Source organism: Carettochelys insculpta, chromosome 1 (assembly GCF_033958435.1).
Source record: "Carettochelys insculpta isolate YL-2023 chromosome 1, ASM3395843v1, whole genome shotgun sequence".
NCBI lineage: Eukaryota > Metazoa > Chordata > Testudines > Carettochelyidae > Carettochelys > Carettochelys insculpta.
Genome location: NC_134137.1, coordinates 378,384,936 through 378,399,451, shown reverse-complemented (window position 1 = coordinate 378,399,451; position 14,516 = coordinate 378,384,936). Strand labels below are relative to the sequence as shown.

The following is a 14,516-nucleotide window of genomic DNA, read 5'->3' as shown; positions in this document are numbered from 1 at the left end:
ATGCGACCCTGGGGTGCATAAGCAGGGGAAAGTCAAGGAACAGGACAGAGGTTATTTGTCTTGCGCGCTTGGCAGCGGTGCCAGTGCTGCTGGAATCCCGTGCCCAGTTCTGGTGCCTGCAGCTCACAAAGGACGTTGACGGATGTTGGTTAAACTGGAGAGGGGTCAGAGCAGAGCCACGAGAACCATTAAGGCGTTAAAAACCTGCCTTGTAGGACAGTCTCATGGAGCTCAGGCTGCAGGGGGACAAAGAGGAGGCAGAGAGTGAATTGATCACAGTCCGTAAGTACCTACACGGGGAACCAACAGCCAGTGACGGGCTGATCAGTCCAGCAGACAACAGCGCAGCAGGACCCAGTGGCTGGAAGATGAAGCCTGACACGTTCACAGGCTGCAGATGGGGGGCGGATTGCAAACAGTGAGGGTAACTGGAACTGCCTCCCCAGGGCCCTGGTAAATTCCCCATCCCTGGCTCTGGCCAAATCAGGACTGGAAGTTTTTCTAACAGCTCCACTCTAGGAACGCTTGTGGGGCAGGTCTCTGGCCCAGGTCTTCCAGGGGATCTGAGTAGATAGTCATAATGGTCCCTCCTGGCCTGGGACTCCACACACAAAATTCCTGCCAGGAGTCAGCTGGTGCGTGTCAATGAGACGAGCGACATTACCGCGTGCCAGGAATTCACAGGGGCGCTGCTCTGCCCCGGCTGTCCACGGTCTCCAGAGCACAACCCCTTTGGCCTGCTGGACCCCAAAGATCCCGGCTGTTCCCCCCAGAGCAGGCCCAGGAACTCACTGTCTGCAAGTCTGAACCTCTGGTTCCAGCAGCCTGCGTCTGTCTGTCTGTGGCTCTCTGCAGCAAGTCCACCTGACATCAAAGAGACGTTTCATCCTGAGGAGTGCGAGGTGCTTCAGGGTGTGCAGCCTTCTCAGGACGTGGGAACCTTATTAGTCACCAGAAATGCAGCACCTGGTGGAGTGGGGAGGCCAGGCTGAGTGGTACACGTAGGAGAGAATTTTCCTTGGTGGAAGCCAGGGCTCCCTCTAACTCTTTCCACACACGTCCAGACTCAGTTCCGTTCTGTGCACCGAGGCGTGTGCAGACACTCACCAGCAATGAGACACAGGCTGCCGGCTCTGCTCATCAGCTCGGCGGCATCTCACTCTCTCCTGGGAAGCTGCCCAAGCGCTGAGCTCACAGGGAGCTCTGGTGGAACCTGAGGCTTTGCTGTTCCTCGTTTCTCTGCCCTCCTTGTCTCGGCCTTTCTCTGAGCCCCAACAGGAAGCTGCTTGTGTCTGTGAGCCCCGTTCTTAGCACAGGCCCCAGCACCTGCCGTCCGTTCTCCTCGTGCTGCCAGCCACCCTGGCTATCGCCGGCACCGCAAGTCAGCGTTCACATCGCTGCCCAGTCAGGACGGTGAATCTCCCGGGCTCTTTGCACAGGCGTAAATGCCAACACTCAGTGCAAGCCAGGCACAAGTCAGGCACAGGATGGTGTGATGGGCCAAGTGCTGGCCTGGGCTGGAGGGCCACGAATCAGAAACTTTGCCCTTTTACCCTGCACGGAGGGGTCAGGGCCCAACTGGAGTGACCCCATTGACACCAGGTGAGCCTTGGCCTGGGACTTCTCATGGGACAAAGTGGATATGAGTTGAACCAGCCAGGCCAGGGCCCGGGGGACCCCTCCAGCCATCCTACGGCTGCCAGATTTTTGGGGAGGGTTTCCTGGACAGGCAGCCCCGGCAGCGGGATTCCTGGCCCAGGGGATGGGTCCCCAGCAGTCACACAGCTGGGAAACTCCACGACTGGGAGACTGCCCTCAGCTGGGGGGAGAGGGACCCTGTGACCCAGCCAGCTCCCAGGTGTGGGACTGCCAGGATCCCCCCACCCGGGGTTCCTGTGAATGGGGCTGCTGACAGAGCTCCATGCCCCAGCCAACTCCCAGCTGTGGGGCTGCCGGGGTCCCCCCATTCCTCCAGCCTGGGCTCCCGCAGCTGGGAGCTGGCTGGGATGCAGAGCTGGGGCCTGCCAGTTTCCATGACAGGTTCCACGGCCTGTGGGACATTTTTGTGTGACCGCGGGAGGCGGGACTTGTCACAGAAATTCGGGACTGTCCCACATCTGGCAATGCGAAGCCACCCACATCTCAGCGCTGGCTGACAAAGGCAGTGACCAGCTTTTATTCACTTCCTCCTGGTCACAGCCCAGCTGGCAGGAGCGTCCTGGTTCCTGTTACCTGTTTGCCTGAGCAGTAAAGGATTGTGCACAGATTTGCATATTCAGTATTGACTACTGGCTCCCTGCCCTGCACTGCTCTATAAATGCCCCCGGCCCACCGGTGCCCCAGGCAGCTGCACTTGAGCAGACCCTGCACCAGAACAGCTACCCAGAGACACAGTCAGGTGAGACCCCGGCTTCCTCCTTCTTCTTCCTCCTCCCTCACTGTGGGGCTGGTGGCAGCTCACCCGTTGCAGGGCTGGGGGGCCAGGCTGGGCCTGTGTGAGTCCCCTGACCCGTCTCCATCTCCCCCAGCACAGCACTGCACATGGCACCTGATGCCCTGCGGGGATGTACTGAGTGCCCTGCCCCTCCCACAGCTGGGCCCAGCACCCAGCCCTCTGCCCCGTCCCTGCTGCAACATCCCTCTGCAGGGCGGCTCTCCCCTTGGACCCCTTCTCCCAGCCATGGTGCAAGGGGGTTCCCAGCCCACACTGCGGGGTGTGGAATTTATCGTCCTTCCCCCTCTCCCTACCCACCAAACGGTGTCGGGTTCCCAAACACTCAGCGTCCCTGAAGCTGGAGATATGAGCTAGATTCAAACCCCCACTAATGGGGAGGAGGCCCCAGGGTGGGATCAGTGGCTGGTTCATGGCTAGGGGGAAGGTCACTCCAGGCTCTCAGGGCCCCATCTCCCATGTGTGTTTCCCCCCCAGGGGAAGTGAGAAGATGGGGCCAGTCACCTGCTTCAGCCTCGGCCTCCTCGGCTTCCTGATGTTTAGCCCCTCCATGGAAGGTGAGTCCCGGCCCGGCCCCTAAGACCAGGAGACCCCAGGTTCTGTAGCCATCGATGGGAACCAAATTCATTCCACTCAGGGCTCCACAGCCCTTTCATGGGGGACCAGACACCACAGCGGGGTCCCCAGAGCCTCTGCCGCAGCCAGCCCATCAATCCAGAACCCAGGCAGCAGCTCAGCACCTTCCTGAGGGGAGAGGCTGCTTCCTACTGCCTCAGCTCTGACAGCAGAGGGAATCCCTGGGCCCTGCTGGGGCTGGGAGCGAGAACCAGGCTGGGAGCTAAACCCTCCTCTGTCTCCTGCTGCTGCTCAGGAGTCACATCCCTGACGAGGGTGCGAAGGGTTACTCCCAGCCGGGGAACAGAAGGCGGGAATACGTCCCACATGAGTGACGTCCCATTCTCTTCACTGGGCTCAGAACAGGCCCTCTTCATCAGCTTGATCCCTCTTCCTTGGATAATTCAAACCCTTCCCTCCTCCTGTCCTCCAAAGGAAGCTCCTGGGACCCATGGACTATTCCCCTTCCCCTGCTCCCGTCTTTCCGTATCCTCACAGATCTCTGCACTTACTCCCCAGGTGCCTAATTCCTCCCCCCACCCGTCAGTCAGTAGCTCTCTGCCTTCCCTTCCCTCTCTGGGCCCTCAGCTATCAGAGGGGTGCAGAAATCTCAGGTTCAAAGGGACGTCCAGGGGTCCCTAGTCCAGCCCACTGCAGTGACGCAGGACCCCGTAATTCTGCATCAGCCCTGCATGGTGTTTCTCCAGCCGGTTCCTCAAACCTCCGGTGAAGGGGAACCCACAAACTCCCTTGGATGCCGATTCCCCAGCTGAACTACTCTGAGGGGGAGCAAGTTTTTCCTAATATCTAACTTAACTCCCTTGCTGTGGATATAACACCCCTTAACCAGGGCAACTGTATCTCCCTGTCCCAAATACAGGACAGGGAGATGGGGGGACGGGCAGCTCCTCCCGGCTGCACCAAGCCCCGGGGAACCGGCGCTCCCTGTCGCCCAAGCCCCAGGAGATTGGAGACCCGCAGGAGGTCCTGGAACAGAGCACTGGGGGACTGGTGACTTGTGGGCACTCTGGGCCTGGGGCCTCAGGGAAGCGGCAGCCACAGGCGCTCCCACCCCTACCCCCAGCTCCCAAGGGCCATAATATGGAACAATTTGTCCCTTTTAAAAAATAAGTCTGGATGCCTTTTGGGCGTCCCAAATACAGGACAGTCCCACCCAATACAGGTCACCCACCCTCAACTTATGTGAAAACTGTTCTCAGCAGGGATCTCAGTTTCCAAAGTCAAAAATTCTCAGAAGAAGAAAAATCTGTGGTTTTCTATGGTTGTAATTAAAAGCTGAACTCTTGTTTCCCTAGCCACAGTACATATAGGTACCCATTGAATACAGTCTTTTTTCGATATATATTTACAGACGTAAAACAATAGACTGATCCAGTCTCCATGCATTGTCTGGCTACCATCATTGGTAACCCAAATGTTTCGGCCTCTTGTTTTCATATCTTTTCATGCAAGTTTTGTTTAGTGCTTCACATGTTTTACAATTGTCTGCCTTTCAACATCATCTGCAGCCATTCCACATACTGTATGGAACAGGGCATTACCATGAATGTGTCACTCGTCCTCGCAAACCGCAGTGACACAGTTTTTAGAGGTGATTTTTAAAGTGTTCGGCATCTTTTCATAACATTGCTCCCCTCTGGACGCTGAAGGGAAATTTGAGATGCATTAAGACAGGAACCCCGATATTCCATTGAGTAAGAGGTACACACTGGAAGTGGTTTATTGGAGAATGTTTGTGCATGTAAATCTAAAGCACAGCCATGAGACGGGAGGTTGCGTGCACTGCGTGAGACTGGTACTGTTTGTGGAAGTTAGTCAGTAGTTAATGGAAGTTTTTATTTTTTCACAAAACAGATGTAAAAAATGCAAATTCCACATATTTCGGTTGCCAGATTCCCCTCAGTCGTCATCTCACTGGAGAAGAGCTGGGCAAAATACAGCCAGTGGAGCCTGTTCTAGGTGGGGGTGGGATAGCTCAGTGGGTTGAACACTGACCTCCTATGCCAGGGTTGTGAGTTCCATCTGTGGGGGCATTTATGGATCTGGGGCAAATAGATTTGCAAGGGAAAAAAAAAAAAGGGTGGTGCTTGGTCCTGCCAAGAGAGTGAGGAGCTGGACTCCATAACCTCTTGAGGTCTCTTTCAACTCCATGAGATTTGGGTGTATTACAGACCAAACCCCTTGGCCCTGCACCTCCACCATAAACATCATGGAAGGGCGCAGCCCTGGACCACTTTATAGATTCTTGGACTGGCTCCCCACCCTATACTATTGTGCAGCCCTGCCTGAGACTAAACTTCCCCATTATTTAACCCTTTCTCATAGGGCAGGTTTTCGAAAACTTTAACCTTTTTTGCCATCCTCCTTGGGAATCACTCTACATTATTCAGTGGGTCTGTCCCACGAAAGCTCATCACCTTATAATTCTAATTCTAAGACTAATTCTGTTAGTCTTTAAAGTGTTACTGGACTGCTTGTTTGTTTTGACAGTATGTAGACTAGCACGGCTTTCTCTCTGTTACACATGATTCAGATCTTTTTTAAAGTGCAGCACCCCGCACTTCCACCTGAAACCTCAAGAGGGCTCAGCAGAGCAGGAAAAACACCTCCTGACTCTTCCATGCAATACTCTTGTTAACACACCCCAGAATGATATCGGTCTTTTTGTCGTCTGCATCATATTGTTGACTCATAATTAATTTGTGATCCACAGTCATCTCCAGAGCCTTTCCAGAAGTACGACTGCCAAGCTAGTTATTTTCTATTTGTAGTTAGGCATTTGATTTTTTCTTCCTAAGTACTTTGCGTCTGTCTTTATTGGGAATCATTTTGCTGATTTCTGCTTTAATCTCCAATTAGTTAAGGGCACTTGAATTCTAATCCTGTCCTCCAAAATGCCTGCAACCCCTCCAAGCTGGGTGTCATCCATCACATCTGCAGTCCTAATTATTAACAAAAAAGTTGAGTATTACCAGACCCAGGACAGACTGCTGAGGGACCTCGCTAGACATGTTACCCCATTTAAGAAAAAACACTCTTTGAGTAGGGCCTTTCAATCAGTTGATAGAATCATAGAACAATAGAGGTGGAAGAGACCTAAATAAGCCATCGAGTCCAGCCCCCTGCTCTAAGCAGGACCAAACCCATCAGGTCAGCCCAGCCAGGGCTTTGTCCAAGCAAGACTTAAACACCTCCAGGGATGGAAACTCCACTACTTCCCTGGGTAGACCATTCCAATGCTTCACCACCCTCCTAGTGAAAAAGTTTTTCCTAATGGGGGAAGTAGGGCAGAAGGCTTGACTGCTTTTTTTTTCCTAATGTTCAACTTGGACCTTTCCAACCACAACTTAAGACCATTGTTCTGTGTTCTGCCATCCGTGACCACTGTGAACAGCCTCTCTCCAGACTCTCTTCAGTAAGCTGAAGGCTGTTATCAAGTCCCCCCTCAGTCTTCTCTTCTGTAGACTAAACAGTCCCAATTCCCTCAACTTTCTTCATAAGTCATATGCTCCAGCCCCCTAATTATTTTAGTCGCCCTCCTCTGGACCCTCTCCAGTGTATCCACATCCAGCGTCCAGTTGTGCATCAACCCTACAGGAATTTCATCTGGGTCACATCTCCATAGTTTGCTTATGAGAACGTCCTTTGGGACTGTAAAAAGATGTACTAAAATCAAGCTCTATCAAGTCTGTATCTCCCCCAGCCGCACAAGGCTCGTAGCCCTGCTAAAGAAGGAAATGAGGTTGGCTTGCCATGATATCACCAACACAGGTCCATGCTGCCTATTACTTATCATCCAATTACCCTCGAGATCCGCGCTGTCCAATACGTTTGCTTCTCAGGACACTGTGGGGTGCTGAATCCAGCCCTGGAGCCGCATTTGGCTCTTCGAGCCTTTAAATGCGGGAGACAGACGTGGCGGCTCTGGTGGCCCCAGTGGCTCCAACCCTGGCCCTGGCGGGAAGGGCTGAGGGAGTGCAGCTCTGGCGGAGGCAATTTACTTCAAGGAAGGGTGAGGGCATTTATTTAGAACTGGGGTGGGGGCTGTGGTGAATACAGAAGGACGATGATTCAATTCCTATTGGACATCGCTGCTCTAGAGGCTTAAAACTGACTGTTTCATAACGTGGTGCTGCAGTTAGGCTACTGGTCTATAATTTACAAGATCTTCTTTGCTCTGCGGTTAACAGAGCAGGTGCTACGTTTGCTCTTCCACAGCCCTCTGGGAGCCCACCTGTCCTCCAGGAGTACTCCACATCCCCACCCCCGACACAGCTCCCCACCCTGCACGGCATCCCTTTCCCCAGTCCGGCCCCCGCACTCTGCCTCATCCTGCCCCCGTTCTGCACACCCTGAATTCGCTCTTCCAGCGCTCTCTGAGTAGCTCTGAACAAGGGATCCCCCACAGCTCGGAGGGACTGGTGGGAGGAGGAGGAGCTGGTTGGCGGGATCTGTTGGTGGGTGGGAGGTACGGCCGGGGGAGCTGATCAGGGAAGTAGAACACCCAGTCTCTTTTATAATGTGGGTGCGCCAGTCCTGGAGCATCCACAAGAACAGTGTCTATATCCCCACCGCTAAATATATTCAAGAAAGATGTGGAGAAATTGTAAAAGGTCCTGAAAAGAGCAACAAGAATGATCAAAGTTCTAGAGAACATGACCTGTGAAGCAAGGCTGAAAGAACTGGGTTTGTTTAGTTTTAAAAGAGAAGATTGAGCAGGGACATGATAGCGGGTTTCAAGTATCTAAAAGGGTGTCATAAGGAGGAGGGAGAAAACATGTTCTTCTTGGCCTCTGAGGATAGAACAAGAAGCAACGGGCTTAAACTGCAGCAAGGGAGGTTTGGGTTGGACATTCGGAAAAAGTTCCTAACTGTCAGGGTGGTCAAACACTGGAATAAATTGCCAAGGGAGGTTGTATCTCAATCTCTGGAGATATTTAAGAACAGGTTAGTTAAATGTCTATCAGGGATGGTCTGGACAGTACTTGGTCCTGCCATGAGGGCAGGGGGCTGGACTCGATGACCTTTCAGGGTCCCTTCCAGTCCTAGCATTCTATGATAAGTGTACTCTGATTCAACTGCCTTATGACCTCCCTGCCCCCAACCTCATCAGGTTCCCCAGGTCTCCTGCACAGAAGATAGGAAGTGTCCATCCTCCCTGCGGGCAGCCCAGCTCTCTAAGCGAGGCGAGAGTGGTAATAACCCACAGGCCAGTCTCTGTGCCACAGACAAGCGGGTCAGGCAGTGGCAGCTCTTTGATCCGAGTGACTTCGGCCACACTCTCCATAGGCGAAAGGGGCCAGTTGGCAGGGGGAGAGACACTCATGGGGCTGAGGGGAGTCTGCAGGAGGCAGAGCGACCAGACCCCGCAGTTCTGTTCCATTCGCCTCTCACCGCAGTGTCCTCTCTCCCCGTCCCATCCCTTCTCTCGGTTCAGGAGCAGGGGCCGCGTCCTGTTTCCATGACTGGCGGTACTACAGAGGATACTGCTATGCCTTCTTCCCCGAGAAGAAGACCTGGTCAGAGGCTGAGGTACGAGGCTTCTCTCAGGCGGGCACAGGGCACGGTGGGTTAGTCAGGAGGGGCAGGGAGTGAAGGGGTTGGGTGACACCACCTCTGGTCCCAGAGCGTATCCCTGCAGGGGTGGGGTGTAGCTGCAGAGGTGACGTGGCTGGTGCCCGGCTTGGGGGCTCAGGAAGAGGCACCAGGAGGTGACTTTCTCTCCTCCCAGCCACTCCTGTGGGGCAGGACCCCACCCAGGGCTAGGCGGTGTCCTCCTGCAGGGGTGACGGGCCTCGCTGACATCTCTGCTGCAGGTGCTGTGTCAGTATTACCACGTCGGGGCCCATCTCGCCTCCATTCTCAGTGAGGAAGAAGGGCAAATGGTGGCCAGGCAGATCTCGGAGGCAGGCTTCAAGGACAGTGTCTGGATCGGACTCCATGACCCCCGGGAGGTGAGTGATCAGCTCTGGCAATCTGCCAAGCCCCCTCATTCCCTGCACCCCACAGCCCCACCCACTCCCCCTTGCCACCTTCTCTTGCTGCATTTCCCTCCCGGAGGCTCATGACTCTGCTCTTGCTTGAAGTCTGCACTGCCCCAACACTGCCGGTCTCCCAGCTTGGGGATCCTGCCCTTGCCTGCTTCTGCATAGGAGATCCCCAGCACCGTAGGGCAGGGGGCGGGAGGGGGACCAGGCACAGGCTGGGAAGAAGTCTTGGGGAGGTGGAGTAGCCATTGTGCAAACAGGAAAGAAGCGCTGGGGTTAAGGGGGGCAGTCCTGTCACACCGTCCTCTTTGCAAATGTACCGAGCTCAGCCTGACCTGTGCCTCCCAGGGGCTTCCCAAGCAGCTGCCACAGACTCAGGCCCTGGAACCCCCGCACCAGACTGGAGGCTGGGCTGGACTCAGAGCGGGAGGGGTAAGAGGCTCTGGGTGCTGTTCTCTTGTCTGTTCAGCCATCCAACTCCCCCTGTTCCTCTGGCAAAGGCTGCCAGCTAGTCCCTCAAGGGAGCTGAGGCCAGGCCAGAGCCAGCAGCCCCAAAGTGAGAGGGACCCATATCCCCTGGGCTGATTCTACAGAACTAGCCAGTGCTGTTAATCTGGGGTCAGACCGGTGCTGAACCCACAAGCAGGGAAAAGGCCCCATGCCCCATCCCCTGAGCTGTCCAGCATCTCCATCACAGACACACGTCCATTGTACTCACCCAGGGTGAAATCACCACATTAACACCACCAGTGCCCCTTGGTGGGCCGTGCCCCTCAGGTTAGGGACTAGAACACACTCCAGAGTGACTCTGCTTCACAGTGCACAGATTTCTCAAGCCCGTACGCTGGAATTTCTGTCGGGCGTATTTTTTAACAAATGTGGACTACAGAGTTTTCATGATCAAGGAGCTCACAACAGTTGTGCAATGAGCGCATGTAAGAGACGTTAATGGAAAATGTGAGCGGAAACAGTGATTGGCAACATGATTCTGTTCCACCGCACTAAAATTAAATTTTGGTGGTTCAGGGTGCACGGGGGCAGCAGAGGGTTTAAATTTCAGCAGTTCCAGTGGGCAGGGCCGGCGGGGCAGGGGGGGTTCAAGTTTCAGCGGTTTGGGTGTGGCAGGGGGGCTAGGTTTTGGCAGTTTGGTGTCCGTGGAGCCAGTGGGGGGGTCACGCTGCAGTGGGTTGGAGACACGGGGAGGGAGTAACTCTTGTATTAGTGAGTGGATTTCACTCGCTGAGTGAACTAGGGGAGGTAAGTGTGTCCCTCATTTAAGCGGGTACTCGTAAATGAAGTACTCATTAAATGAGGGATAAGTGTAACTGTTACCACTCAAGAAAGAGATCTTGGAATCGTTGGAAACAGTTCCCTAAAAATAGCTCTTCAGTGTGCAGTGGCAATCTAAAACACTGGCAGAATATTGCCTCTGATGAAGCGGGTCTTTGCCCACAAAAGTTTATGCTCCAAAATATCTGTTAGGCTATAAGGTGCCTCAGGACTTCTTGTTGTTTTTGAAGATACAGACTAACTCGGCTGCCTCTCTGATACTTGTCAACAGAATATTGGGAATGGAATAGGTAAGACCGAACGTATCACGTTGCGTTTACATAAAGCCATGGTTCACCCGCAACTAGAATACTGCACCTGGATCTGATTGGCCCATCTAGAAAGTAGATACTGGAGTTGGAAAAGGTACTGAAAGGTCAATAGACATGATCTGGGGTAAGAAACAGCTTCCACTTGAGGAGAGATGAACAGGACGGGGACTTTTCACATTGGAAAAGAAATGAGTAACAAGTGATGGGGTCGGGGGGTGTTAGAAGTTTAGCGAATCATGACTGGCGCAGAAAAATAGAGTAAGGAGATGTTATTTACTCCTTCACTCCCAGAGCATGAGACAGTCACACAAGGAAGTGTCTAGGCAGCGGACTGAAAAGAAACCAAACCAATTATTTCCTCACAGTCGTCCTGTGGGACTCTTGGCCAGGAGATGGTGGAAAGGCCCAGACTATAACCAGGTTCCACTGAGAACAAAAGAAGATTGCGGAGGACAGGGCCATGAGTGGCTGTTGGCCAGGCTGGGCACTAATGACGTCCCTAGCCCCTGTTGCCGGAAGCTGGGAATGGGTGACAGAGGATGGGTGACAATGGTTGCCTCTTCTCTGAAGTGCCTGGCCTCGGCCACTGTCAGCAGACCAGACACTAGGCTAGATGGACCATTGGTCTGACCCAGTCCAGCCATGACATACAGCCCGAATGTATCTCTCCCACCCCCCCCTGCTGTAAGCACTAGGCCCCACTCCCCTCCCAGAGCTGAGGGAGAGCCCAGGAGTCCTGACGATCTCTCTGCGCAGAGTCAGTAACAAAATGAGAATCAATATTAAAACGTTAATGTGAACAGCCAGTGTCCCCTCAGTGCCTGGCCACGAGAGGTCAGAATGCGTTAGCCTTAGAGCTGAGAGCTTCTAATCTTCATTTCATTTTCTTTCTTCTACGCAGGAATTGGATAGACCCAGGGCACCTCTCAGCTAATCACTGAGTTACCTGCCAAAAACCCCTAGAGGTTTCCAGTGCCTGAGTAGTCCCTGGAAAGAGGTGATGTGGGGGCAGACAGGGTCAGTGTGCCACCCACTCTCACTCCGTCCCCCGCACCGTTCACAGCATGCACAGCCCCCGCCCCCAGAAAAATCTGAAACGGCTCCCTGCTCATCAGCAAGGCCTCTTCCCCACCGGACCCCACGACCTCTCTCCCCTGTCTCTGCAGCACAGACGCTGGAGGTGGACAGATCGCTCCCTCTATAGCTACAAACCTTGGAACACTGGAGAACCAAACAATGACTATAATGTTGAGTACTGTACTGAGCTGGTGAACTGGAGGGGTAAGCGGACGGCTCAAATGCACACGCCCCAACAAAGGATCCCAGACAGATCTCGGGCCACACACACCAGCCCCCTGCAGAGGTGGCATCCTGCCCTGTCAGCCTGCCGCTCACCCTCAGCCCTCACCGCTGCCCTCAGGAGATAACGCCCTTAACTCACCAGCAAACCTTCCCCTACACACCCCAGTTTCAGGCTCAGCTCCAGGCACTGGCAGGCCTCTCAGCACATTTGGCCCCAGACGAGCAGTGGAAAGGAAAGACCAAAGCATGGCTAGTACCTGCTAGGTGATATGTAGGTAGGGTGTGGATTCTTCGGTGGGTGTCTTTTGCTACCCTGAGTCAAAAGGCAGCGGGGGGGGGGGTGGTATGTTGTCCCCATGGCAATTTAGAGCAGCCTTAGGGCTGCTCTGACACTGGCACTAAAAACCCAGCTGGCCAGAGACTTCGGCCACACATCCAGTTGTCCTGTAGGCTGGAGAGGTCAGGTCTGAACTGGGCAGATGTCTCTTTTGTGGGTTCCCCCACTCAAGAGAAATCCCCAGCTGGCCAGCAAGGCAGCTTCCTCCTGTCTGTATTGCTGGAGTGATGCCAGGGAGGGCAGCGGGATGGAAAGTCCCATCCCAGTGACTGACAAGAGCATGGAGACCTGGCTGAGCAGGGAAAGCTCACTCGTCAATGTGAGAGACTCATTCTTCATGGGCCGTGCCAATCACACAGAGTCACCCAGCCTCTGACTCCCGCTTGGCGGACTGTTCTGTTCTCAGCCCTGCCACTGATCTGCTGCATGACCCTGGGCAAGTCACTTCCTCACTATGGGCCTCAGTTTCCCCTCCCACCTCCTCTCTCCGTAGACTGTGTGCTCCCAGGGGGAGGGACATCTGGAAGCATGTGTGGGGCACAGCGCCGAGCAGCCCAGTCGTGCTTTCATCACATAAATCCCATCGCAACTGAAAGGGTCTCCCCCAGTCCCTCTGACACCCAGCATCCCTCAGGGGATGACGCAGCCTGTCCCTGTCTGAGCACATGGGGAGGTTCAGCTCCAGCCTCCTCCTCCTCGCAGCCTCATGCACAGCAGTGCGGGGGGGGGAGGGGGGGGGCAGCTTTTCTGTGCAGTGAGCAATCGGGGTGGTCACTGCAAGACCCCCATTTGCCCTTCCCCCACCCAGTGATTTCTGTTTTGCCTTCTAGATTATAAGAACTGGAACGATAAAGACTGTAGCACGAAAAACGGCTTTGTGTGCAAGTACCGACCCTAGCAACAGGAGCAGCTCACCGCGGGCTGACAGGGGAGCATCGCTTCTGGGGTGCAAAGAACCGGGCTCCCTGGGTGCAATCAGACAACACCCCAGACTTTCAGCTGCTTTACTGCATCAAGGGCTGGTCCTCTCCCACGCCAAGAGATCAGCTCTCACCTCTCCAGCTGCAAATGTCCTTTCCCCTCATGCCTCTGGGCTAGTTACACTCGTGCCCCTTCTCTCCCTTCCCCTCCATGGCCGCAGCCCACTACAGGAATAAACTCTGCTGAGCATGCAGGTGTGTGTGCGTCTCCTCTGTCCTATGCCTGGCCCCCGTGTACACCTGCCCATCCAGCCCACTCCGACTGTGTCCTGGAGGAGAGGGAGAGATCCCCAGAGGAGGGCAGGATGGGCCTGGCCTTTGGTAGGGTCGAGCCTCGGTTTTCCCCACCTGTCTGCCACAACCAGAGCGCTCCCTCCCTTCTGGACACCCGTCTCCTGCTTTCATCTCTGCTCACCCTCTGCGCTCCTCCGAGCAGGGACTGTCTAGCTGGTGTGTCAAGAGCTGGGAGCCTGCGGCTGCAGAGCTGGAGCTAAAGGACTCTGAGTCCAGCCGTAGCAGACTCCTGGGATCAGGCACTGAGAGGGACATGTATAAAGTGACCAGACACCCTGATCTTATTGGGACAGTCCCGATATTTGGGGGTTTCCCTATATAGGCTCCAACCCCCCACACACACACACATGCCCATGCAGATGGCACAAAACTAGGGGGAGAGGTAGATTTGTCGGAGGGTAAAGAGAGAATCCAGAGGGACCTGGATAAACTGGAAGACTGGGCCAAAAGAAATCTGATGCGGTTCAACAAGGAGAAGTGTAGAGTCCTGCACCTGGGGCAGAACAATCCCAAGCATTGTTACAGGCTGGGGACCAACTGGCTCAGCAGCAGTACGATGGAAAGGGACCGAGGGGTTATGGTGGATGAAAGGCTGGATATGAGTAATCAGTGTGTCCTTGTAGCCAAGAAGGCTCACGGCAAACTAGGGTGCATTAGGAGGAGTATTTCAAGCAGATCTAGAGAAGTGGTTATTCCCTCTTTATTCGGCACTGGTGAAGCCACATCTGGAATATTTTGTCCAGTTTTGGGCCCCCCCAGTGTAAAAAGGATGTGTATGTGCTGGAGCAGGTTCAGTGGAGGGCAACAAAAATGATTGAGGGGCTGGAGCACAAGACCTATGAGGAGAGGCTGAGGGATTTGGGCTTGTTTAGATTACAGAAGAGAAGACTGAGCGGTGATTTAATAGCGGCCTTCAACTTCCTGAAG

General features: G+C 54.3%; 1 protein-coding gene across 1 annotated transcript; it reads left to right on the top strand.

Annotated features, from left to right (window-relative positions):
- The first annotated feature begins 2,942 nt into the window (after positions 1-2,942).
- On the top strand, positions 2,943-13,342 carry LOC142007545 (C-type lectin lectoxin-Thr1-like). The gene is made up of 6 exons (XM_074984223.1): positions 2,943-3,009; positions 6,792-6,804; positions 8,488-8,620; positions 8,905-9,042; positions 11,843-11,957; positions 13,146-13,342. Exons 1-6 carry the CDS (start codon positions 2,943-2,945, stop codon positions 13,211-13,213), a joined length of 534 nt encoding a protein of 177 aa, XP_074840324.1. The 3' UTR covers positions 13,214-13,342.
- Positions 13,343-14,516: the final 1,174 nt, after the last annotated feature.